Genomic DNA, 26,052 nt, shown 5'->3' with positions numbered 1-26,052 from the left:
TTCACTGTCGGAGTGAGTGAGGGTTCACTGTCGGAGTGAGTGAGGGGCTCGCTGTCGGAGTGAGTGAGGGACTCGCTGTCGGAGTGAGTGAGGGTTCACTTTTGGAGTGAGTGAGGGTTCACTGTCGGAGTGAGAGAGGGTTCACTGTCGGAGTGAGTGAGGGTTCACTGTCGGAGTGAGTGAGGGACTCACTGTCGGAGTGTGTGAGGGTTCACTGTCGGAGTGAGTGAGGGACTCGCTGTCGGAGTGAGTGAGGGTTCACTGTTGGAGGGAGTGAGGGTTCACTGTTGGAGTGAGTGAGGGTTCACTGATGGAGTGAGTGAGGGACTCACTGTCGGAGTGAGTGAGGGTTCACTGTCGGAGTGAGTGAGGGACTCACTGTCGGAGTGAGTGAGTGGTCACTTTTAGGAGTGAGTGAGGGTTCACTGTCGGAGTGAGTGAGGGTTCACTGTCGGAGTGAGTGAGGGACTCGCTATTGGAGTGAGTGAGGGACTCGCTGTCGGAGTGAGTGAGGGTTCACTGTTGGAGTGAGTGAGGGTTCACTGTCGGACTGAGTGAGGGTTCACTGTCGGAGTGAGTGAGGGTTCACTGTCGGAGTGAGTGAGGGTTCACTGTCGGAGTGAGTGAGGGACTCGCTGTCGGAGTGAGTGAGGGACTCACTGTCGGAGTGAGTGAGGGTTCACTGTTGGAGTGAGTGAGGGTTCACTGTCGGAGTGAGTGAGGGACTTGCTGTCGGAGTGAGTGAGAGTTCACTCTCGGAGTGAGTGAGGGACACGCTGTTGGAGTGAGTGAGGGACTCACTGTCGGAGTGAGTGAGGGACTCACTCTTGGATTGAGTGAGGGACTCCCTGTCAGAGTGAGTGAGGGTTCACTTTCCGAGTGAGTGAGTGTTCTCCCTCGGAGTGAGTGAGTGACTCACTGACGGAGTGAGTGAGGGACTCACTGTCAGAGTGAGGGACTCGCTGTCGGAGTGAGTGAGAGTTCACTGTCGGAGTGAGTGAGAGTTCACTTTCGGAGTGAGTGAGGGACTCGCTGTCGGAGTGAGTGAGGGTCTCACTGTCGGAGTGAGTGAGGGTTCACTGTCGGAGTGAGTGAGGGACTCACTGTCGGAGTGAGTGAGGGACTCGCTCTTGGATTGAGTGAGGGACTCCCTGTCAGAGTGAGTGAGGGTTCACTTTCGGAGTGAGTGAGTGTTCTCCCTCGGAGTGAGTGAGTGACTCGCTGACGGAGTGAGTGAGGGACTCACTGTCAGAGTGAGTGAGGGTTCACTGTCAGAGTGAGTGAGGGTTCACTTTCGGAGGGAGTGAGGGTTCACTGTCGGAGTGAGTGAGGGACTCACTGTCGGAGTGAGTGAGGGACTCGCTCTTGGATTGAGTGAGGGACTCCCTGTCAGAGTGAGTGAGGGTTCACTTTCGGAGTGAGTGAGTGTTCTCCCTCGGAGTGAGTGAGTGACTCGCTGACGGAGTGAGTGAGGGACTCACTGTCAGAGTGAGTGAGGGTTCACTTTCGGAGGGAGTGAGGGTTCACTGTCGGAGTGAGTGAGGGACTCACTGTCGGAGTGAGTGAGGGACTCGCTGTCGGAGTGAGTGAGGGTTCACTTTCGGAGTGAGTGAGGGTTCACTGTCGGAGTGAGTGAGGGACTCACTGTCGGAGTGAGTGAGGGTTCACTGTCGGAGTGAGTGAGGGACTCACTGTCGGAGTGAGTGAGGGTTCACTGTCGGAGTGAGTGAGAGTTCACTGTCGGAGTGAGTGAGAGTTCACTGTCGGAGTGAGTGAGGGTTCACTGTCGGAGTGAGTGAGGGTTCACTGTCGGAGTGAGTGAGGGACTCACTGTCGGAGTGAGTGAGGGTTCACTGTCGGAGTGAGTGAGAGTTCACTGTCGGAGTGAGTGAGGGTTCACTGTCGGAGTGAGTGAGAGTTCACTGTCGGAGTGAGTGAGGGTTCACTGTCGGAGTGAGTGAGGGACTCGCTGTCGGAGTGAGTGAGGGACTCGCTGTCGGAGTGAGTTAGGGACTCGCTGTCGGAGTGAGTGAGGGTTCACTGTCGGAGTGAGTGAGGGACTCGCTGTCGGAGTGAGTGAGGGACTCGCTGTCGGAGTGAGTGAGGGTTCACTGTCGGAGTGAGTGAGGGACTCGCTGTCGGAGTGAGTGAGGGTTCACTGTCGGAGTGAGTGAGGGACTCGCTGTCGGAGTGTGTGAGGGTTCACTGTCGGAGTGAGTGAGGGTTCACTGTCGGAGTGAGTGAGGGTTCACTGTCTGAGTGAGTGAGGGACTCGCTGTCGGAGTGAGTGAGGGTTCACTGTCGGAGTGAGTGAGGGACTCGCTGTCGGAGTGAGTGAGGGACTCGCTGTCGGAGTGAGTGAGGGTTCACTGTCGGAGAGAGTGAGGGACTCGCTGTCGGAGTGAGTGAGGGTTCACTGTCGGAGTGAGTGAGGGACTCGCTGTCGGAGTGTGTGAGGGTTCACTGTCGGAGTGAGTGAGGGACTCGCTGTCGGAGTGAGTGAGGGTTCACTGTCGGAGTGAGTGAGGGTTCACTGTCGGAGCGAGTGAGGGTTCACTGTCGGAGTGAGTGAGGGACTCACTGTCGGAGTGAGTGAGGGTTCACTGTCGGAGTGAGTGAGGGACTCGCTGTCGGAGTGAGTGAGGGTTCACTGTCGCAGTGAGTGAGGGACTCACTGTCGGAGTGATTGAGGGTTCACTGTCGGAGTGAGTGAGGATTCACTGTCGGAGTGAGTGAGGGTTCACTGTCTGAGTGAGTGAGGGACTCGCTGTCGGAGTGAGTGAGGGTTCACTGTCGGAGTGAGTGAGGGACTCGCTGTCGGAGTGAGTGAGGGTTCACTGTCGGAGTGAGTGAGGGACTCGCTGTCGGAGTGAGTGAGGGACTCGCTGTCAGAGTGAGTGAGGGTTCACTGTCGGAGTGAGTGAGGATTCACTGTCGGAGTGAGTGAGGGTTCACTGTCGGAGTGAGTGAGGGACTTGCTGACGGAGTGAGTGAGGGACTCACTGTCAGAGTGAGTGAGGGACTCGCTGTCGGAGTGAGTGAGGGACTCGCCGTCGTAGTGAGTGAGGGACTCACTGTCGGAGTGAGTGAGGGTTCACTGTCGGAGTGAGTGAGGGTTCACTGTTGGAGTGAGTGAGGGTTCACTGTCGGAGTGAGTGAGGGACTCACTGTCGGAGTGAGTGAGGGACTCGCTGTCGGAGTGAGTGAGGGACTCGCTGTCGGAGTGAGTGAGAGTTCACTGTCGGAGTGAGTGAGGGACTCACTGTCGGAGTGAGTGAGGGATCACTGTCGGAGTGAGTTAGGGTTCACTTTCGGAGTGAGTGAGGGACTCGCTGTCGGAGTGAGTGAGGGACTCCCTGTCGGAGTGAGTGAGGGACTCACTGTCGGAGTGTGTGAGGGTTCACTGTCGGAGTGAGTGAGGGTTCACTGTCGGAGTGAGTGAGGGTTCACTGTCGGAGTGAGTGATGATTCACTGTCGGAGTGAGTGAGGGTTCACTGTCGGAGTGAGTGAGGGATTCGCTGTCGGAGTGAGTGAGGGACTCGCTGTCGGAGTGACTGAGGGACTCGCTGTCGGAGTGAGTGAGGGACTCGCTGTCGGAGTGACTGAGGGACTCGCTGTCGGAGTGAGTGAGGGACTCACTGTCGGAGTGAGTGAGGGACTCACTGTCGGAGTGTGTGAGGGTTCACTGTCGGAGTGAGTGAGGGTTCACTGTCGGAGTGAGTGAGGGTTCACTGTCGGAGTGAGTGATGATTCACTGTCGGAGTGAGTGAGGATTCACTGTCGGAGTGAGTGAGGGTTCACTGTCGGAGTGAGTGAGGGACTCACTGTCGGAGTGAGTGAGGGTTCACTGTCGGAGTGACTGAGGGACTCACTCTCGGAGTTAGTGAGGGTTCACTGTTGGAGTGTGTGAGGGACTCGCTGTCGGATTGAGTGAGGGTTCACTGTCGGAGTGAGTGAGGGACTCGCTGTCGGAGTGAGTGAGGGTTCACTGTCGGAGTGAGTGAGGGTTCACTGTCGGAGTGAGTGAGGGACTCACTCTCGGTGTGAGTGAGGGACTCACTGTCGGAGTGAGTGAGGGTTCACTGTCGGAGTGAGTGAGGGACTCGCTGTCGGAGTGACTGAGGGACTCACTGTCGGAGTGAGTGAGGGTTCACTGTCGGAGTGAGTGAGGGACTCACTCTCGGTGTGAGTGAGGGACTCGCTGTCGGAGTGAGTGAGGGGTCACTTTTGGAGTGAGTGAGGGTTCACTGTCGGAGTGAGTGAGGGTTCACTGTCAGAGTGTGTGAGGGACTCGCTGTCGGAGTGAGTGAGGGACTCGCTGTCAGAGTGAGTGAGGGTTCACTGTCGGAGTGAGTGAGGGACTCGCTGTCGGAGTGAGTGAGGGTTCACTGTCGGAGTGAGTGAGGGTTCACTGTCGGAGTGAGTGAGGGACTCGCTGTCGGAGTGAGTGAGGGTTCACTGTCGGAGTGAGTGAGGGTTCACTGTCGGAGTGAGTGAGGGACTCACTGTCGGAGTGAGTGAGGGTTCACTGTTGGAGGGAGTGAGGGTTCACTGTCGGAGTGAGTGAGGGTTCACTGACGGAGTGAGTGACGGACTCACTGTCGGAGTGAGTGAGGGTTCACTGTCGGAGTGAGTGAGGGTTCACTGTCGGAGTGTGTGAGGGACTCGCTTTCGGAGTGAGTGAGTGGTCACTTTTAGGAGTGAGTGAGGGTTCACTGTCGGAGTGAGTGAGGGTTCACTGTCGGAGTGAGTGAGGGACTCGCTGTTGGAGTGAGTGAGGGTTCACTGTCGGAGTGAGTGAGGGTTCACTGTCGGAGTGAGTGAGGGACTCGCTGTCGGAGAGTGAGGGTTCACTGTCGGAGTGAGTGAGGGACTCGCTGTCGGAGTGAGTGAGGGTTCACTGTCGGAGTGAGTGAGGGACTCACTGTCGGAGTGAGTGAGGGTTCACTGTCGGAGTGAGTGAGGGACTCGCTTTCGGAGTGAGTGAGGGTTCACTGTCGGAGTGAGTGAGGGTTCACTGTCGGAGTGAGTGAGGGACTCACTGTCGGAGTGAGTGAGAGTTCACTCTCGGAGTGAGTGAGGGACACGCTGTTGGAGTGAGTGAGGGACTCACTCTTGGAGTGAGTGAGGGACTCCCTGTCAGAGTGAGTGAGGGTTCACTTTCGGAGTGAGTGAGTGTTCTCCCTCGGAGTGAGTGAGTGACTCGCTGACGGAGTGAGTGAGGGACTCACTGTCAGAGTGAGGGACTCGCTGTCGGAGTGAGTGAGGGTTCACTTTCGGAGTGAGTGAGTGTTCTCCCTCGGAGTGAGTGAGGGACTCGCTGTTGGAGTGAGTGAGGGACTCGCTGTCGGAGTGAGTGAGGGTTCACTGTCAGAGTGAGTGAGGGTTCACTGTCAGAGTGAGTGAGGGACTCGCTGTCGGAGTGAGTGAGTGTGCGAGATAGGTAGCTATCCAGCCCCATCTACGGCACTTTTTATTTCCCTTCCCAGGAACAAAGACACGGAGGAGTCTGTCCAAAACTTTTTCATTCAACTTTGCAAAGTCGGGTGCTGTTCCCAAAGGTACACACACACAAGCATAGTAATCTCCACACATTATATACATGTATATGTGGGCTGGGTCTACTACTGCTGCCTTGACCAACGAGTGCTCGGATTCCGCACTGTTTTCCTTTTTTGGGTTCTGGTGCCTGGGATTCTTTTATCATTCACTTGGCCAATCAGTGTTTGAGCTTCCCATTCTTCCCTTATATGGATGATGTTGTACAACTGTGGTTAAGGGCGGCCTCTCAACTATCGAGGAAAGCTGTTACAACTGTTTCATTCATATAAACGTGGGGGAGGTCCGGCAACAGTTTCGAGTGTCTGCTTGTGTTTACTATGAGGTAGAAAAGACTAAAAGGCAGCTAACCGTTTAAAAATTACACTACCCCCTACAAATCCCCCGTGTCTTTTCTTACGGCCTGTAATTTTTCAACCGTAAGTTTCTTCTCCAGGGCATTTAATAACTCCCGAGCTTGTTCATCAAACTGCCCTTCTCTAATACTACCCCTGCCCAAGAGGGATTCACGTTGTTCCATCTCGAGATTTATTCGTTCAACCTGCCCATAGGGAACATCTTTCTTAGTAAGGGCGGTTTCGATCAGTCGTTGAGTTAATCCCCGGACACAGGGAATAACGCAACACCCAAGGGCAGTGAGTACCCCTGCCACCACTATACATGAGACAAGAAAGGGAACGACCACCCCCGTCCATTTACCGAACCAAGCTTCCAACCAGTCCGTGAGGCCAGAGTCAATGCCCGAGTTTTCGGCCAGTTCGTCCGCCAATGTGGTGAGTCCATCCAGGGCGCGGGTGATGGACCCATCAGGGGCTGTGTTGTTTGGGATGAAAGTGCAGCACTGAGTGCCTATCATGACACAAACACCCCCCTTCTCTGCCAACATCATGTCTAAGGCCAACCTATTTTCCCACGCCATCCTACTAGTGGCGTCCAGTTGTTCTGCTATTCCTTTCACTGCATCCCGGGTATAATTAATGAACCTCTGCTGATTGTAGTAAATATAATTAATCCAATCCACATTCTTATTGATGGTCACCAACCAGAACAGTGACGACTCAAAACCCGCCGCTATCTGGTTCCTAGCCTTGTATTCGTCAGGAACACCCCTGGGGACCCCTATGGCATCTAAATATATGTTATCATCGAAAGAGGTCTCCAAAGCTCTCTCCGTTCTTCCACTAGAACGGGGTCGCTCTTGTTTTTCGAATGCCAGGGTGAATGGGATGGCCAATTGAACGATCGCACAAGTGCCCGTCCATTTTTGAGGCAGAGTCGGTCGCAGAACCCTCCCACCACAGTACCACCAGAGGTCTGCCCTAGGTACATGAATGTGGGAGTAATTCCCGCCCCCGGTAGTTTCATTGACCAGCCGAATTGATCCGCTGCACTTGTCAAATGTCCCCACATCGTCGTCCCACTGTAGTCCCGTCCAAGAGACGCAGGCCTGGTGCGTACCCGTTACCCCTGAGAATGATGGCGGGCGGGGCGCCCCCTCAGACCTGACGGGGGGAAACTTCAAACTCAAGGGTCGACAAGTGGGGTCGTTCCAGGCCTCTCGGTCCTGGTACAGCCTTATCATGCAGTCCATGGCTCGTGGGTGTTTCTCCCATCCCAGCGGGAATGGGACCACCTGAGGGTTAGGGCGGGCACTCGTGCATGCGTAGCAATCACTCTTTTGCATGCTCCTCACAGTATATTTGACCCATTCCATCCAGGCATTCGCCTCCCCGTATCCCGTTTCTATTTCAAAGGTCTTTTCCAAATCCGTTGTCTCAATTATTCTAATCTTTTCCTGCTTATCAGTGGTGGATGAGCCCCCAGACTCAGCTTCAATGACCGTGATATACGTGCAGCACAGCTGCATCCCCCCCCATCCTGCCTGGCCCCCAACTCTAATACCCAGTATTGTTCTATTAAGTCTCGCCTCGTTCTTTTCCAAGTTCTTTATGGTCAGATAGAGCGGATTGCACTGATTCTGCCCACAATCCCGTCCAGGGGTGATGGGATCACGGACAACTGACACCATAGCCTGGACCCCGGGGGCTGGAGGCCTACTTAGGCCTTCCCTACCATGCAATTGTAATACTAACGTCTGACCCTGGAATCCCCTCTCTCTCTCTAGATTCTGCTTAGTTTGATTCAGTTGACTTTTAGTCCTACAGGGCACCAACTCACATAGGTCTAAGCTAAGTGTCTGTGTTGATTGGTTGGCAAGCACGGAGATGGTGAACCACTGACGGTCCTCTGCTTGTTTTAACCAGAGGCCAAATTGGGTAACACGCACACAAAGACCCAGCCCAAGGATAATGGCATAGCAAGTTAACAATACGATTGACCGCATTTTGTCGCGACACCCGTAGCCCGAGGGCACAGTTCCTTTAGACTCGCCAAAGTCCGATTAGTTCGTTCTCAGGGTCTCTGTTCCTTAGATGCCTTTGTCAGAGAGGTTCGTTTGTCCTCCGTCGGTTGTGGCACTGGTCCCTTGACTCGAGTGTAATGTGTCCAGCCCTTTTCGGCCGTACGGACAGCCGTTTCGGTCGTCAAAAGTACCAGGAAGGGACCATCCCAAGTTGGTTCGAGGGTACGTTGCTTCCAGCTTTTAATCAGGACCCACTGACCCGGCTTGACGGTGTGCACCGCAAACTCGAGGGGCGGCGTCTGTGCCAAAAGTCCCTGTTGGCGTAAACGAGATAGAGCAGACCCCAGAGCCACCACATATTTTTGCACAAACATATCCCGAGACTCAAATACAGGAGGTTCCCCCTTCGGCCCATGGAACGGGAGGCCAAATAACATTTCGAAAGGAGAGACGCCCAAATCCCGCCTTGGCTGGGTGCGAATTTGCAACAGGGCAAGGGGTAGGCATTTGGTCCAAGGCAGGCCGATTTCACTCGTGAGCTTGGTTAGCTGCTTTTTGATGGTCTGGTTCATTCTTTCGACCTTGCCCGAGGAGGAGGGATGCCAGGGGGTGTGCAAATCCCAGTCAATCCCCATTGCTTGCACTACATTCTGGAGGATGGTCGAGGTGAAGTGGCTCCACTGGTCAGAGTCAATAGCGCGGGGTAGCCCAAATCGTGGGATGATTTGCTCGAGTAGAATCTTGCTAACCTGAGTTGCCGTTGCCGTGGTAGTGGGGAAAGCTTCCACCCATCCTGTCAGGTGATCTACCACTACTAATAGATACTTCAGGCGACCTGTGGGGGGGAGCTCAGTGTAATCTACCTGGATATACTCAAACGGCCGAGAGGCCGGACTCCTACCCCCTTGTCTTGCATGCTGCCGCAGCCCCCTTTTGTTAATCTTTCGACACGTTATGCAATCTCCTGTGACCTGCTTGGCTACCGTGTACAGACCAGGGTGAGCATATCGGCGCAGGAAGGCATCACACAGTGCCTGGGCGCCCCAGTGACCCCCTTGGTGTAAACGGGCAATAATGTCCCGCGTCAACGGTCGATTTAGTAGCTGGCGGCCATCGGGTAAGGTCCACTTGCCTTCCCTATCCTTTGTACCCCCCAGAGACGCGAGAAGAGTTTCTTCTTTGTCAGTAAACGTGGGCACTTCGGTAATTTCGGATATCTGTGGAATCCTTACCAGGCAGTTTATTACTTCCTTCCCCATCCCAGCCAATTTTGCCTGTTCATCTGCCAATTGATTCCCCAGGGTCTCTATTTTATCGTCTTTCTGGTGTCCTTTCACATGTACTACAGCAATCTCTTGTGGCAGCAACAAATCCTCCAAGATCATGGCTACTAGTTCCTCGTGGACCAACTCCTTTCCTCTACTATTTATCATTCCCCTTTCTTTCCAGATCTTCCCAAAGGTGTGTACTACCCCAAAGGCATACTTAGAGTCAGTGTAGATTGTCCCGGCTATTCCCTTTAAATTCCTCAGAGCTCGGTGCAAGGCGTACAATTCGCACGTTTGTGCGGACCAGGCATTCGGTAGCCGTCCACTTTCCACTAATTCCCAACCAGTCTCACTAATGACTGCATAACCGTTGTGTCTCTTCCCATCTATCACTCGAGAGGACCCATCAATGTACCACCGCCTACCTGCATGTAAGGGGGTATCCCTCAGATCTTCCCTCACTTTACTCTGGTACTCTATTATGTCTGAACAGCAGTGTTCCAGTTCCTCCTCGCCCTCCCCTTTCCAAAGAAAGTCCGCCGGGTTCTGGCAGCCCCCGACTTCTATTCGGAGGTCTTCTCGGTCTAACAATATGGCTTCATATTTCAGAATCCTCGAGTCAGTCAGCCACCTCCCGGCCTTCTGATTCAGGATAGTTCGAACCTGGTGGGGAGTAGTGACCGTCAAGGGGGCCCCGAAAGTCAACTTCCTGCTTTCCGCTACCAGCTTTGCCGAGGCTGCCACCGCTTGGACACACTCCGGCCACCCTCGGGAGACTGGATCCAGAATTTTTGACAGGAAAGCCACGGGCTTCCTTTTACCCCCCCAGTCCTGGGTCAATACTCCAAGAGCGGTTCCCTTTCTGGAGTTCACAAAGAGGCGAAATGTCTTACTAAAATCCGGCAAGCTTAAAACAGGTGCGGCCATCAATTTTCCTTTTAGGATTTCAATTAACTTTTTCTCCTCCTCCTCCCATTTTATTCTGTTGGGTGCCTCCTCAATGAGTTTTAGGTACAAGTCTTTAGTAAGGGGGGCATAGTCGTCTATCCATAACCGACAATAGCCTAAGAGTCCCAAGAACTTCCGCAACTCCCTCTTGGTCGTTGGGAGGCCTAGTTCGATTATTGCCCGCACTCTTTCCGGACTTATTCGGTTCTGTCCCTGGCTTATCAAGTGTCCCAGGTACTTAACCTCTTTCTCAACATATTGGAGCTTCTTCTGACTCACTCTTAACCCCTTCTCAGTGAGGTAATTTAACAGGCCATTAGCCCCAAGTAGGACGTCCTCCTCCGCCGGTCCGGATAAAAGGAGATCGTCCACGTATTGTATAAGCTTAAGGGACGGGGACAAGGTTAGTCCCTCCAATAATTGTTCCAGAATCTGCCCGAACAGAGTCGGGGACTCAGTGAATCCTTGGGGGAGTACGGTCCACCTGTACTGTTGTTTTCTGCCAGTATCAGGATCCTCCCATTCAAAAGCAAAAAGATCCCTACTGTCCTTGTCCAGGGGACATGCCCAGAAGGCATCCTTTAAGTCTATAACACTAAACCAGCCGTGGTCCGGGGGAATTCGCCCCAGAATAGTGTATGGGTTCGGTACCACAGGGTGCCGTACTTGGACAATTTTATTTACCTCCCTTAGGTCTTGGACCATTCGGTAGCTCCCATCCGACTTCCGGACCGGCAGGATTGGGGAATTGTATCGTGACATACAGGGCTCTACCAATCCATCTTTTATTAGGTCTTCCATAACTGTCTTCAGGCCCTGCCTCCCTTCCCAAGAGATGGGGTATTGGCGCACTCTGACGTCGGGGCTCTGGGGCTTTAATTTTACCTCCACAGGTCGAATTGCGAGTCCCCCCCGGTTCCCTTTGGCGACCCAAACCCTAGGGTCTATCTCTGTCAATCGGGACTCACTAAGGTATGACATGGTAACGGCTAATTCTTCCTCTTCTCCCACTTCTATTCGCAATCCGAAACGGACTATCAAATCCCGTCCCAACAACCCATAGGGAAGATGGGGGAGGTGAAGGAGTTCAACCTGGAGTTCCTCCTCCTCCAGCCGCAAGGGTTGTGGTTCGAATATTCTCGCACTAAAAACCCCACCCTTAACTCCTGAAATGTTTAATGTTTTAGCTTGGAAGCCAACCCCCCTCGGATGGAGGGGAATTGAGGACCTGCCAGCGCCTGTGTCAACTAAGAAGGTAACATCTTGTCTAAATGGGCCCACCCGTAAATTTACCAGGGGTTCTTGGTAGGCCCGTGTTCCGATCCTCCCCTGACTTCCCTAATCCATTTGTTCACACTCCATTTCATACATCCCTTCTCTTTCCCTTTTAAACTCGGGACAATCCCTTTTGAAGTGTCCCAGTTTCCCGCAATGGTAACATCCGGCCTTCTGAGGGCGCTCAATTCCATAAGATCCTCCTCTCTCACTTCTGCCCCGTCTCGCTTCTCTCCCTCTCCAACTTTTCTTCGACGTTCCTCTTTCCACCCCAGAATCTCCCTCCCCCATTCCGGTGGACTTACAAGCTTCCTGTACGGCTGCCACCATCATTTTTGTCTTATGTTTCTCCCTTATTACATCCCTCTGAAATTACACCTTCTGTGCTTCCCGTAATAATTCTGCAACATCCTTTTCAGCCCAATCCTCCACTTTCTGTAATTTCTTCTGAATGTCAGGCCATGACTTAGTCACAAAGTGCACCTTAAGCATGCTCTTGCCTATTTCCCCATCGGGGTCTAAACCTGAATACTTTCGCATGGACTCCCGCAAACGGTCTAAAAACTCACTCGGGGATTCATCCTTTTTCTGTCCAACTTCAAATGCTTTTGCTAAATTCCGCTGTTTGGGCACGCAGGTTTGGATCCCCCTGATTATAAGGCTTCTGAGGTCTGTCATATTGGCCCTTCCCCCCGCGTCGTTATGATCCCACCGGGGGTCCTCTAAGGGGTACTTCTGCTCTCCACGCTGAGGGCCGTCCTGATGCTCCCTATCCCAAATGGCCATTGCACTATTCCGGATCATAACAATTTCATCGTAATTAAATAGTATTCTCATCATGGCCTGCAGTTCAGCCCATGTGTAAATACTGGGCCCCAGAAATTGGTCCAGTTGTATTCCCACACTGACGGGGTCATCCAGTAGACGGGGTAGTTCATTACGGAGATGCCGGATATCCCCAGAATTTAAAGGTTGTACTACAAACCCGGTCCGTTCGTTCCCAAACGGCACCTCTCGTAAGGGGTTCAGCTGTTCAATATTATCACTCCTCCCAGCTCTCAATCCCTCTTCTCGACCTCTCCGCATCTCGAGTCGGACTGATTTCCTAGTGCCTGGGGTGAGTTCTGTGCCCCCTCCTGTACCCCCCCAGCAGTCCCTTCCTCACTGGTCGTAGCCTGCTGGGACTCGGAATTATCCGTCGCAGGAGGGAGGTCCGCGCTGGACGCCTGGTCGTGCGCGGGTGGTATATACGGGGGTGGGGAAGACGGTGGCAAACCGTCGGTGAGGATGTCCCAAGACTTCTGGGGCTTCCTCGGGTCTGTTTGGGGAATCAGAGGATAGAGACGCGTGGGACTCTCGCCGTCTCCCGCCAACCAGGCGGCGGCATATTTGCTCTCCTCTGGGTCAAACGGTTGTTTTCTGTTAACATATACATTTAGGATTTGACACACCCAGTCTTCATCAGACCCATACTCGGGCCAAACTACCGAGGGGGCGCGGATAGGTTCTTTGGTCCATATAAAACAACAATATTTTATCATGGTCTCTTTCTTTAAGTCCTTCGTTCTACTACTGTCCGTCCATAGACTTAACTTCCGACCTAATGGACTATCGGGGGGTATTTCTTTCCCATTTGCAGTCTTCCCTGACTTTTCCTTAGTAGATCTAGAAGTCTGATTTCCCATGGTTTATCTTCGGTCCTGGTCTTAAACGCCCAAAGCGTTTTCACAGATGACCGTCAAAACCACAATTTCCCGTGGTTTATCTTCAGTCCTGGTCTTAAACGCCCAAAGCGTTTTCACAGATGACCGTCAAAACCACAATTTCCCGTGGTTTATCTTCAGTCCTGGTCTTAAACGCCCAAAGCGTTTTCACAGATGACCGTCAAAGCCACGCGGCCAACAAGGAAGAACAAAAGAATCTCTTACCTTGATCCGTGCACGGAGTTGTCTGGCCTTTTTAAATGTGTGTACCCCCGTGTATAGTCACTAACCGGTCGTCCCAGCACTCGTCCGTGTGTTCCTTTTCCAGGATTCAAAATTATTTTTAAATGAGCCGGGTCACATCGTCCCTTGGCCGACGGCCAACGGACCAAGCCGATCAGTGAGAAGTATAAATATATACTAGACGCGTCTTTGTTGTAATCAGGCTTGATCCGTGAGCCGAAGAGACTGCCCCCCCCCGGCAATAATTATTTCATCCCGGACGAGCCCCCAATTGTGCGAGATAGGTAGCTATCCAGCCCCATCTACGGCACTTTTCATTTCCCTTCCCAGGAACAAAGACACGGAGGAGTCAGTCCAAAACTTTTTCATTCAACTTTGCAAAGTCGGGTGCTGTTCCCAAAGGTACACACACACAAGCATAGTAATCTCCACACATTATATACATGTATATGTGGGCTGGGTTTACTACTGCTGCCTTGACCAACGAGTGCTCGGATTCCGCACTGTTTTCCTTTTTTGGGTTCTGGTGCCTGGGATTCTTTTATCATTCACTTGGCCAATCAGTGTTTGAGCTTCCCATTCTTCCCTTATATGGATGATGTTGTACAACTGTGGTTAAGGGCGGCCTCTCAACTATCGAGGAAAGCTGTTACAACTGTTTCATTCATATAAACGTGGGGGAGGTCCGGCAACAGTTTCGAGTGTCTGCTTGTGTTTACTATGAGGTAGAAAAGACTAAAAGGCAGCTAACCGTTTAAAAATTACACTACCCCCTACATGAGGGACTCGCTGTCGGAGTGAGTGAGGGTTCACTGTCGGAGTGAGTGAGGGTTCACTTTCGGAGTGAGTGAGGGTTCACGCTCGGAGTGAGTGATGGACTCGCTGTTGGAGAAAGTGAGGGTTCACTGTCGGAGTGAGTGAGGGACTCACTGTCGGAGTGAGTGAGCGTTCACTGTCGGAGTGAGTGAGGGTTCACTGTCGGAGTGAGTGAGGGACTCACTGTCGGAGTGAGTGAGCGTTCACTGTTGGAGTGAGTGAGGGTTCACTGTCGGAGTGAGTGAGGGTTCACTGTCGGAGTGAGTGAGGGACTCGCTGTCGGAGTGAGTGAGGGTTCACTGTCGGAGTGAGTGAGGGTTCACTGTCGGAGTGAGTGAGGGTTCACTGTTGGAGTGAGTGAGGGTTCACTGTCGGAGTGAGTGAGGGACTCACTGTCGGAGTGAGTGAGGGTTCACTGTTGGAGGGAGTGAGGGTTCACTGTCGGAGTGAGTGAGGGTTCACTGTCGGAGTGAGTGAGGGTTCACTGTCTGTGTGAGTGAGGGACTCGCTGTCGGAGTGAGTGAGGGTTCACTGTCGGAGTGAGTGAGGGTTCACTGTCGGAGTGAGTGAGGGTTCACTGTCGGAGTGAGTGAGGGTTCACTGTCGGAGTGAGTGAGGGACTCACTGTCGGAGTGAGTGAGGGTTCACTGTTGGAGTGAGTGAGGGACTCACTGTCGGAGTGAGTGAGGGTTCACTGTCGGAGTGAGTGAGGGTTCACTGTCGGAGTGAGTGAGGGACTCACTGTCGGAGTGAGTGAGGGTTCACTGTCGGAGTGAGTGAGGGTTCACTGTCGGAGTGAGTGAGGGACTCACTGTCGGAGTGAGTGAGGGTTCACTGTCGGAGTGAGTGAGGGTTCACTGTCGGAGTGAGTGAGGGTTCACTGTCTGTGTGAGTGAGGGACTCGCTGTCGGAGTGAGTGAGGGTTCACTGTCGGAGTGAGTGAGGGTTCACTGTCGGAGTGAGTGAGGGTTCACTGTCGGAGTGAGTGAGGGTTCACTGTCTGTGTGAGTGAGGGACTCGCTGTCGGAGTGAGTGAGGGACTCACTGTCGGAGTGAGTGAGGGTTCACTTTCGGGGTGAGTGAGGGTTCACGCTCGGAGTGAGTGAGGGACTCGCTGTTGGAGTGAGTGAGGGTTCTCTGTCGGAGTGAGTGAGGGTTCACTGTCGGAGTGAGTGAAGGTTCACTTTCGGAGTGAGTGAGGGTTCACGCTCGGAGTGAGTGAGGGACTCGCTGTCGGAGTGAGTGAGGGACTCACTGTCGGAGTGAGTGAGGGTTCACTGTCGGAGTGAGTGAGGGTTCACTGTCGGAGTGAGAGAGGGTTCACTGTCGGAGTGAGTGAGGGACTCACTGTCGGAGTGAATGAGGGTTCACTATCGGAGTGAGTGAGGGTTCACTATCGGAGTGAGTGAGGGACTCACTGTCGGAGTGAGTGAGGGACTCACTGTCGGAGTGAGGGAGGGTTCACTGTCGGAGTGAGTGAGGGTTCACTGTCGGAGTGAGTGAGGGACTCACTGTCGTAGTGAGTGAGGGTTCACTGTCGGAGTGAGTGAGGGTTCACTGTCGGAGTGAGTGAGGGACTCACTGTCGGAGTGAGTGAGGGTTCACTGTCGGAGTGAGTGAGGGACTCACTGTCGGAGTGAGTGAGGGACTCACTGTCGGAGTGAGTGAGGGTTCACTGTCGGAGTGAGTGAGGGTTCACTGTCGGAGTGAGTGAGGGACTCACTGTCGGAGTGAGTGAGGGTTCACTGTCGGAGTGAGTGAGGGACTCACTGTCGGAGTGAGTGAGGGACTCACTGTCGGAGTGAGTGAGGGTTCACTGTCGGAGTGAGTGAGGGACTCGCTGTCGGAGTGAGTGAGGATTCACTGTCGGAGTGAGTGAGGGTTCACTGTCGGAGTGAGTGAGGATTCACTGTCGGAGTGAGTGAGGGACTCGCTGTTGGAGTGAGTGAGGGACTCGCTGTCGGAGTGAGTGAGGGTTCACTCTCGGAGTGAGTGAGGGACTCGCTGTCGGAGTGAGTGAGGGACTCGCTGTCGGAGTGTGTGAGGGACTCACTGTCGGAGTGAGTGAGGGTTCACTGTCGGAGTGAGTGAGGGTTCACTGTCGGAGTGAGTGAGGGACTCGCTGTCGGAGTGAGTGAGGGACTCGCTGTCGGAGTGAGTGAGGGTTCACTGTCGGAGTGAGTGAGGATTCACTTTCGGAGTGAGTGAGGGTTCACGCTCGGAGTGAGTGAGGGACTCGCTGTTGGAGTGAGTGAGGGTTCTCTGTCGGAGTGAGTGAGGGTTCACTGTCGGAGTGAGTGAGGGTTCACTTTCGGAGTGAGTGAGGGTTCACGCTCGGAGTGAGTGAGGGACTCGCTGTCGGAGTGAGTGAGGGACTCACTGTCGGAGTGAGTGAGGGTTCACTGTCGGAGTGAGTGAGGGTTCACTGTCGGAGTGAGAGAGGGTTCACTGTCGGAGTGAGTGAGGGACTCACTGTCGGAGTGAATGAGGGTTCACTATCGGAGTGAGTGCGGGTTCACTGTCGGAGTGAGTGAGGGACTCACTGTCGGAGTGAGTGAGGGTTCACTGTCGGAGTGAGTGAGGGTTCACTGTCGGAGTGAGTGAGGGACTCACTGTCGGAGTGAGTGAGGGTTCACTGTCGGAGTGAGTGAGGGTTCACTGTCGGAGTGAGTGAGGGACTCACTGTCGGAGTGAGTGAGGATTCACTGTCGGAGTGAGTGAGGGACTCGCTGTCGGAGTGAGTGAGGGTTCACTGTCGGAGTGAGTGAGGGTTCACTGTCGGAGTGAGTGAGGGACTCACAGTCGGAGTGAGTGAGGGTTCACTGTCGGAGTGAGTGAGGGTTCACTGTCGGAGTGAGTGAGGGACTCACTGTCGGAGTGAGTGAGGGTTCACTGTTGGAGTGAGTGAGGGACTCGCTGTTGGAGTGAGTGAGGGTTCACTGTCGGAGTGAGTGTGGGTTCACTGTCGGACTGAGTGAGGGTTCACTGTCGGAGTGAGTGAGGGACTCGCTGTCGGAGTGAGTGAGTGACACACTGTCGGAGTGAGTGAGGGTTCACTGTCGGAGTGAGTGAGGGTTCACTGTCGGAGTGAGTGAGAGTTCACTGTCGGAGTGAGTGAGGGTTCACTGTCGGAGTGAGTGAGGGACTCACTGTCGGAGTGAGTGAGGGACTCGCTGTCGGAGTGAGTGAGGGTTCACTGTCGGAGTGAGTGAGGGACTCACTGTCGGAGTGAGTGAGGGACTCGCTGTCGGAGAGTGTGAGGGACTCACTGTCGGAGTGAGTGAGGGTTCACTGTCGGAGTGAGTGAGGGTTCACTGTCGGAGTGAGTGAGGGTTCACTGTCGGAGTGAGTGAGGGACTCGCTGTCGGAGTGAGTGAGGGACTCGCTGTCGGAGTGAGTGAGGGTTCACTGTCGGAGTGAGTGAGGGTTCACTGTCGGAGTGAGTGAGGGACTCACTGTCGGAGTGAGTGAGGGTTCACTGTCGGAGTGAGTGAGGGACTCACTGTCGGAGTGAGTGAGGGTTCATGGTCGGAGTGAGTGAGGGTTCACTGTCGGAGTGAGTGAGGGACTCGCTGTCGGAGTGAGTGAGGGACTCGCTGTCGGAGTGAGTGAGGGACTCACTGTCGGAGTGAGTGAGGGACTCGCTGTCGGAGTGAGTGAGGGACTCGCTGTCGGAGTGAGTGAGGGTTCACTGTCGGAGTGAGTGAGGGTTCACTGTCGGAGTGAGTGAGGGTTCACTGTCGGAGGGAGTGAGGGTTCACTGTCGGAGTGAGTGAGGGTTCACTGTCGGAGTGAGTGAGGGTTCTCTGTCGGAGTGAGTGAGGGACTCACTGTCGGAGTGAGTGAGGGTTCACTGTCGGAGTGAGTGAGGGTTCACTGTCGGAGTGAGTGAGGGTTCACTGTTGTAGTGAGTGAGGGACTCGCTGTCGGAGTGAGTGAGGGACTCACTGTCGGAGTGAGTGAGGGTTCACTCTCGGAGTGAGTGAGGGTTCACTGTCGGAGTGAGTGAGGGTTCACTGTCTGAGTGAGTGAGGGTTCACTGTCGGAGTGAGTGAGGGACTCACTGTCGGAGTGAGTGAGGGACTCACTGTCGGAGGGAGTGAGGGTTCACTGTCGGAGTGAGTGAGGGTTCACTGTCGGAGTGAGTGAGGGTTCACTGTTGGAGTGAGTGAGGGTTCACTGTCGGAATGAGTGAGGGTTCACTGTCGGAGTGAGTGAGGGTTCACAGTCGGAGTGAGTGAGGGACTCGCTGTCGGAGTGAGTGATGGTTCACTGTCGGAGTGAGTGAGGGTTCACTGTCGGAGTGAGTGAGGGTTCACTGTCGGAGTGAGTGAGGGACTCGCTGTTTGAGTGAGTGAGGGACTCGCTGTCGGAGTGAGTGAGGGTTCACTGTCGGAGTGAGTGAGGGTTCACTGTCGGAGTGAGTGAGGGACTCGCTGTCGGAGTGAGTGAGGGACTCACTGTCGGAGTGAGTGAGGGTTCACTGTTGGAGTGAGTGAGGGTTCACTCTCGGAGTGAGTGAGGGACTGTCGGAGTGAGTGAGGGTTCACTGTCGGAGTGAGTGAGGGACTCGCTGTCGGAGTGAGTGAGGGTGCACTGTCGGAGTGAGTGAGGGACTCACTGTCGGAGTGAGTGAGGGTTCACTGTTGGAGCGAGTGAGGGTTCACTGTCGGAGTGAGTGAGGGTGCACTGTCGGAGTGAGTGAGGGACTCACTGTCGGAGTGAGTGAGGGTGCACTGTCGGAGTGAGTGAGGGACTCACTGTCGGAGTGAGTGAGGGTTCACTGTTGGAGTGAGTGAGGGACTCTGTCGGAGTGTGTGAGGGTTCACTGTCTGAGTGAGTGAGGGTTCACTGTCGGAGTGAGTGAGGGACTCACTGTCGGAGGGAGTGAGGGTTCACTGTCGGAGTGAGTGAGGGTTCACTGTCGGAGTGAGTGAGGGTTCACTGTTGGAGTGAGTGAGGGACTCTGTCGGAGTGTGTGAGGGTTCACTGTCTGAGTGAGTGAGGGTTCACTGTCGGAGTGAGTGAGGGACTCACTGTCGGAGTGAGTGAGGGTTCACTGTCGGAGTGAGTGAGGTTCTCACTGTCGGAGTGAGTGAGGTTTCTCTGTCAGAGTGAGTGAGGGTTCACTGTCGGAGTGAGTGAGGGACTCGCTGTCGGAGTGAGTGAGGGACTCACTCTCGGAGTGAGTGAGGGTTCACTGTCGGAGTGAGTGAGGGTTCACTGTCGGAGTGAGTGAGGGACTCGCTGTCGGAGTGAGTGAGGGTTCACTGTTGGAGTGAGTGAGGGTTCACTGTCGGAGTGAGTGAGGGACTCGATGTCGGAGTGAGTGAGAGTTCACTCTCGGAGTGAGTGAGGGTTCACTGTTGGAGTGAGTGAGGGTTCACTGTCGGAGTGAGTGAGGGACTCGCTGGCCGATTGAGTAAGGGCTCACGCTCGGAGTGAGTGAGGGTTCACTGTCAGAGTGAGTGAGGGACTCGCTGTCGGAGTGAGTGAGGGTTCACTGTCGGAGTGAGTGAGGGTTCACTGTCGGAGTGAGTGAGGATTCTCTGTCGGAGTGAGTGAGGGTTCACTGTCGGAGTGAGTGAGGGTTCACTGTCGGAGTGAGTGAGGGTTCACTGTCGGAGTGAGTGTGGGTTCACTTTCGGAGTGAGTGAGGGTTCACTGTCGTAGTGAGTGAGGGTTCACTGTTAGAGTGAGGGAGGGTTCACTGTCGGAGTGAGTGAGGGTTCACTGTCGGAGTGAGTGAGGGTTCACTGTCGGAGTGAGTGAGGATTCACTGTCGGAGTGAGTGAGGGTTCCCCCTCGGAGTGAGTGAGGGTTCACTGTTGGAGTGAGTGAGGGTTCCCCCTCGGAGTGAGTGAGGGTTCCCCCTCGGAGTGAGTGATGGTTCCCTGTCGGAGTGAGTGAGGGTTCCCCCTCAGAGTGAGTGAGGGTTCCCGGTCGGAGTGAGTGAGGGTTCCCCCTCGGAGGGAGTGAGGGTTCCCCCTCGGAGTGAGTGAAGGTTCCCCCTCGGAGGGAGTGAGGGTTCCCCCTCGGAGGGAGTGAGGGTTCACTGTCGGAGGGAGTGAGGGTTCCCCCTCGGAGGGAGTGAGGGTTCCCCCTCGGAGTGAGTGAGGGTTCCCCCTCGGAGGGAGTGAGGGTTCACTGTCGGAGTGAGTGAGGGTTCCCCCTCGGAGGGAGTGAGGGTTCCCTGTCGGAGGGAGTGAGGGTTCCCCCTCGGAGGGAGTGAGGGTTCCCTGTCGGAGTGAGTGAGGGTTCCCTGTCGGAGTGAGTGAGGGTTCCCCCTCGGAGGGAGTGAGGGTTCCCTGTCGGAGTGAGTGAGGGTTCCCCCTCGGTGTGAGTGAGGGTTCCCCCTCGGAGGGAGTGAGGGTTCCCCCTCGGAGGGTGTGAGGGTTCCCGGTCGGAGTGAGTGAGGGTTCACTGTCGGAGGGAGTGAGGGTTTCCCCTCGGAGGGAGTGAGGGTTTCCTCTCGGAGGGAGTGAGGCTTCCCCCTCGGAGGGAGTGAGGGTTCACTGTCGGAGTGAGTGAGGGTTCCCCCTCGGTGTGAGTGAGGGTTCACTGTTGGAGTGAGTGAGGGTTCCCGGTCGGAGTGAGTGAGGGTTCCCCCTCGGAGGGAGTGAGGGTTCCCCCTCGGAGGGAGTGAGGGTTCCCCCTCGGAGGGAGTGAGGGTCCTGTAGTGCCCTGTTGTCTCTGGTGTGTGTGTGTGTGTGTGTCACTGTGTGAGTGTCATGGCTGATACTGTGAGAGGGGTGAACCGTGCAGAGTGAGCCTGACCTTGTTGTGGGAGTTGGGATGGACCCGGCCCTGCTCGCTGAGGGCAGGCTGGAGGTGGTTGGTTTTGTGAGGGGAATCCCTCGCCCCGGTGGGAGCAGTCTCCCAGCCGAACTGCACCTTCTGCTTCCTTCTGTTTCCATCGAGTTGGCGCTGGGGAGTCAGCCAGGTACTGCAGGATGCTGCTGTCTCAGGGAGGGGAGGACTCAGGCCTGTTCCAGCTCAGAGCCTGGTCATTGAGTGAAGGGGCTGACCCCATCCTGACCAGCCCCTCCCTGTCACTCGGGCAGTGTCGTGTCGTGCCAATGTCAGCAATTTAAACGTGACTCGGTGACTGTGTTAGATTGGATGTATAGGTTGGCAATTTATTACAGAGTCAGAACGATACCCCACGTGGGAAGGTCATTTGACCCATCAAGCCTGTGCTAGCTCATTCAATAGGCAGTCCAATTGTTTTTGCTGTGTTCCCACATCTCTGTCCTGCTGTAAGGATGTGTCCCATTCCCTTGCAGAAGGCCGTTCTCATCTCTGTGTCCACGAGGCAGGACGTTCCAACCCTCACTCACTCACTACGCAGCACAGATCTCCTCACATTGCCCAACTGGGCTCTTCCTCCTTCATTAGGGTGAGAGGGGAAAGATATAAACGGGGCCTACCTTTTTCACACAGAGGGTGGTATGGGTATGGAATGAGCTGCCAGAGGATGTGATGGAGGCAGGTACAATTGCAACATTTAAGAGGCATTTGGATGGGTATATGAATAGGAAGGGTTTGGAGGGATATGGGCCGGGTGCTGGCAGGTGGGACTAGATTGGGTTGGGATATCTGGTCGGCATGGACAGGTTGGACCGAAGGGTCTGTTTCCATGCTGTACATCTCTGTGACTTTGTGGTTTGGAAGCCCTTCTGCTCTTTCTCTCTCTCTCTCTCTCTCCGCCTCCCCCCCCGACTGTCTCTCTTTCTCTTTCACTGTCTGTCTGTATGTCTCTCTCTCACTAACTCTTATCTCTCTCCTATCTCTCTCTCTGTCTCTCTTTCTCAGTAATTCTTATCTCTCTCTCTCTTTCTCACTAACTCTTATCTCTCTCTCTCTTTTCTCTCTCTCTCTGTCTCTCTTTCTCACTAACTCTTATCTCTCTCTCTCTCTCTTTTCTCTCTCTCTCTCTCTGTCTCTCTCTCTCTGTCTCTCTCTCTCTCTGTCTCTCTCTTTTCTCCCTCTCTCTCTGTCTCTCTCTCTGTCTCTCTTTCTGTCTCTCTTTCTCACTAACTCTTATCTCTCTCTCTCTCTCTGTCTCTCTCTTTTCTCTCTCTCTCTCTTTTCTCTCTCTCTCTCCCTAACTCTCATCTCTCTCTCTGTCTCTCTCTTTTCTCTCTCTCTCTCTCTGTCTCTCTCTCTCTCCCTACCTCTTATCTCTCTCTCTCTCTCTTTTCTCTCTCTCTCTCTCTCCCTACCTCTTATCTCTCTCTCTCTCTTTTCTCTCTCTCTGTCTCTCTCTCTCCCTAACTCTTGTCTCTCTCTCTCTGTCTCTCTCTTTTCCATCTCTCTCTCTGTCTCTCTCTCTCCCTACCTCTTATCTCTCTCTCTCTCTCTCTCTTTTCTCTCTCTCTCTGTCTCTCTCTCTCTCCCTACCTCTCATCTCTCTCTCTCTCTCTGTCCATTAGGACACCGATATTCCCGGTTCCATCAGCCTGTCCGTGCGGCTGCTTTTTCTCTCTGTGCCCATGGACTCTAACATCTTCCCTGTCTGCACCTGCAGCACTTCTCGGAGAACCTGGACGACTTCTCCAACGAGCTGTTCAGCAGCTTCTTCGAGGACCCGGTGTTGGCTGAGAAGCCCCCTCTGTTGGATATGGATCTTGACCCAGGTACCCCGGACATCCAGGCAGAACACAGCTACTCCCTGAGTGGAGACTCTGCCCCCCAAAGCCCAGTCATGCCCATCAAGATGGACGAGTTCAGCAAAGGTAAAGGAGGCCTTACACATGGGGGAGTGAGAATGGGCACCCCTTGCCCCCTTTTACACCAGCGTGCCCACATACCCAACAGAGTCGAGGGGAATAATAAAAAAAAACAGGTCTGATTTTTCCTTTTGACCCAGAGTCGAGACCCCCCCTCACTCACGGACTGTTAGTGTTCCCCCACCCCCCACCCCCCACACAACTTCTGTCAAGTTTCCTGAGATAAATACTGGCAATACTGCACGCTGACTTCTTCACAGGTTTGTTTTTCATAATCTACCAAACTCACCTGGTTTGGGAATTTCACAGATGAAATCTTGACCCCCCCCCCCCCAGGTAACTGTGCTTTCCCTGCACTGCCCTGTACTCCTTTCGAAGGAAGAAACTATATTCAAAGGAAGAAACAGATAGGCGGTTTTGTGGGAACGAGAGAGACTCACGTTTGTTATGTTGCCTCCCAGGTGCAAGGGTGCGTGATGTCTCTAATCGTGTTTTCTGGGTCCTTAAGGGGGAGGGGGAGCAGCCTGAAGTCGTGGTCCATATTGGCACCAATGACATAGGTAGGAGGAGTGCTGAGGATGTTAGACAGGCTTTCAGGGAGCTAGGTTGGAAGCTCAGAGTTAGAACGAACAGAGTTGTTGTCTCTGGTTTGTTACCCGTGCCACGTGATAGAGAGTCGAGGAATAGGGAGAGAGAACAGTTAAATACGTGGCTACAGGGATGGTGCAGGAGGGAGGGATTTAGTTACTTGGATAACTGGGGTTCTTTCTGGGGAAGGTGGGACCTCTATAAACAGGATGGTCTGCACCTGAACCTGAGGGGCACCAGTATCCTTGGGGGGAGGTTTGCTAGTGCTCTTGGGGGGGGGTTTAAACTAACTCTGCAGGGGCATGGGAACCCAGACTGTAGCTTTAGGGTGCAGGACCTGGAGTGTAGGGAGGTCAGGAATATGGCATCAATCTTAAAGGAGGGTGCCGGTAAACGGGAAGGTGGCTTGAAGTGTGTATACTTTAATGCCAGAAGTATACGAAATAAGGTAGGTGAACTTGCAGCGTGGGTTGGTACCTGGGACTTCGATGTTGTGGCTATTACGGAGACGTGGCTAGATCAGGGACAGGATTGGCTGTTGCAGGTTCCAGGGTTTAAATGTTTTAGTAGGGTCAGAGGTGGGGGTAAAAGAGGGGGGGGTGTGGCTTTGCTTGTCAAAGATAGTATTACAGCGGTGGAATGGACGATGGACGAAGATTTGCCATCTGAGGTAGTTTGGGCTGAGGTTAGAAATAGGAGAGGTGAGGTCACCCTGTTAGGAGTCTTTTACAGGCCTCCTAATAGTCCTAGAATTGTTGAAGAAAGGATTGCGAAGATGATTCAGGAGAAGAGTGACAGTAATAGGGTGATTGTTATGGGAGACTTTAACTTTCCTGATATTGATTGGGAAAGCTATAGCTCAAGTTCGTTAGATGGGTCAGTGTTTGTCCAATGTGTGCAGGAGAGTTTCCTGACACAATATGTAGATAAGCCAACAAGAGGTGAGGCCATACTGGATTTGGTTCTGGGTAACGAACCAGGTCAGGTATTAGAACTAGAGGTAGGTGAGCACTTTGGGGACAGTGACCACAATTCGGTGATTTTTACTCTAGTGATGGAGAGGGATAACTGTGTACTACAGGGCAAGAGTTATAGCTGGGGGCAGGGAAATTATGATGCGTTGAGGCATGACTTAGGATGTGTGGATTGGAAAAATAGGCTTCAAGGGAAGGACACAAATGATATGTGGAACTTGTTCAAGGAGCAACTATTGAGTGTCCTTGATAAGTGCGTACCTATCAGGCAGGGAGGAAAGGGTCGTGTGAGGGAGCCGTGGTTTAATAAGGAATTGGAATCCCTTGTTAAATGGAAGAGGGCGGCCTTTGTAAAGATGAGGCGTGAAGGTTCAATAGGGGCGATTGAGAGTTATAAGGTAGCCAGGAAGGACCTGAAGAGAGAGCTAAGAGCAGCAAGGAGGGGACATGAAAGGTCCTTAGTTGGTAGGATTAGGGAAAACCCTAAGGCTTTCTATAGGTATGTTAGGAATAAAAGAATGACTAGGGTAGGAATAGGTCCAATCAAGGATAGTAATGGGAAGTTGCGTGTGGAGGCTGAAGAGATTGGGGAGGCACTGAATGAATACTTTTCGTCAGTATTCACTCAGGAACAGGACATTGTTGTCGATATGAATACTGAGGCACGAATAAGTAGAATGGATGGCTTTGAGATATGTAGAGAAGAGGTGTTGGAAATTCTGGCAAGGGTGAAAATAGATAAGTCCCCTGGGCCTGATGGCATTTATCCTAGGATTCTCTGGGAAGCAAGGGAGGAGATTGCAGAGCCATTGGCCTTGATTTTTGTGTCCTCTTTGTCTACAGGAGTAGTGCTAGAGGACTGGAGGCTAGCAAACGTGGTTCCCTTGTTCAAGAAGGGGAGTAGGGATAATCCTAGTAACTATAGGCCAGTGAGTCTCACTTCTGTTGTGGGCAAAGTCTTAGAGAGAATTGTAAGGGATAGGATTTATGAACATCTGGATAAGAATAATGTGATCAAGGATAGTCAGCATGGTTTTGTGAAGGGCAGGTCGTGTCTCACAAACCTTATTGAATTCTTTGAGAAGGTGACTAAGGAGGTAGATGAGGGGAAAGCGGTAGATGTGGTATATATGGATTTTAGTAAGGCGTTTGATAAGGTCCCCCATGGTAGGCTACTGCAGAGAATACAGAGATATGGCATTGAGGGTGAGTTGGAGGTTTGGATTAGGAATTGGCTCTCTGGAAGAAGACAGAGGGTAGTAGTTGATGGCAAAGGTTCATCTTGGAGTGCCGTCACTAGCGGTGTTCCGCAAGGATCTGTTTTGGGACCATTGCTGTTTGTCATTTTTATAAATGACCTGGAGGAAGGGTTAGAAGGTTGGGTGAGCAAGTTTGCGGATGATACAAAAGTCGGAGGAGTTGTAGACAGTGAGGAAGGATGTGGCAGGTTACAGCGGGATATAGAGAAGCTGCAGAGCTGGGCAGAAAGGTGGCAAATGGAGTTCAATGTGGGTAAGTGTGAGGTGATTCACTTTGGTAAGAGTAACAAAAAGATGGGGTACTGGGCTAATGGTCGGATACTT

At 53.4% G+C, this 26,052-nt stretch overlaps 1 protein-coding gene across 1 annotated transcript in view; it reads left to right on the top strand.

The window, feature by feature from the left end:
• Positions 1–26,052, top strand: part of creb3l1 (cAMP responsive element binding protein 3-like 1) — a 401,215-nt gene that overhangs the window by 302,385 nt on the left and 72,778 nt on the right. Inside the window, exon 2 of the mRNA XM_072591792.1 lies at positions 22,706–22,913. Coding sequence (XP_072447893.1) covers positions 22,706–22,913 — 208 coding nt within the window. The remainder of the gene's footprint in view (positions 1–22,705; positions 22,914–26,052) is intronic.

This window comes from Chiloscyllium punctatum, chromosome 22 (genome assembly GCF_047496795.1).
Source record: "Chiloscyllium punctatum isolate Juve2018m chromosome 22, sChiPun1.3, whole genome shotgun sequence".
Lineage (NCBI taxonomy): Eukaryota > Metazoa > Chordata > Chondrichthyes > Orectolobiformes > Hemiscylliidae > Chiloscyllium > Chiloscyllium punctatum.
The sequence above is the reverse complement of the archived record's forward strand: the minus strand, read 5'-3'. Positions and strand labels throughout refer to the sequence as shown.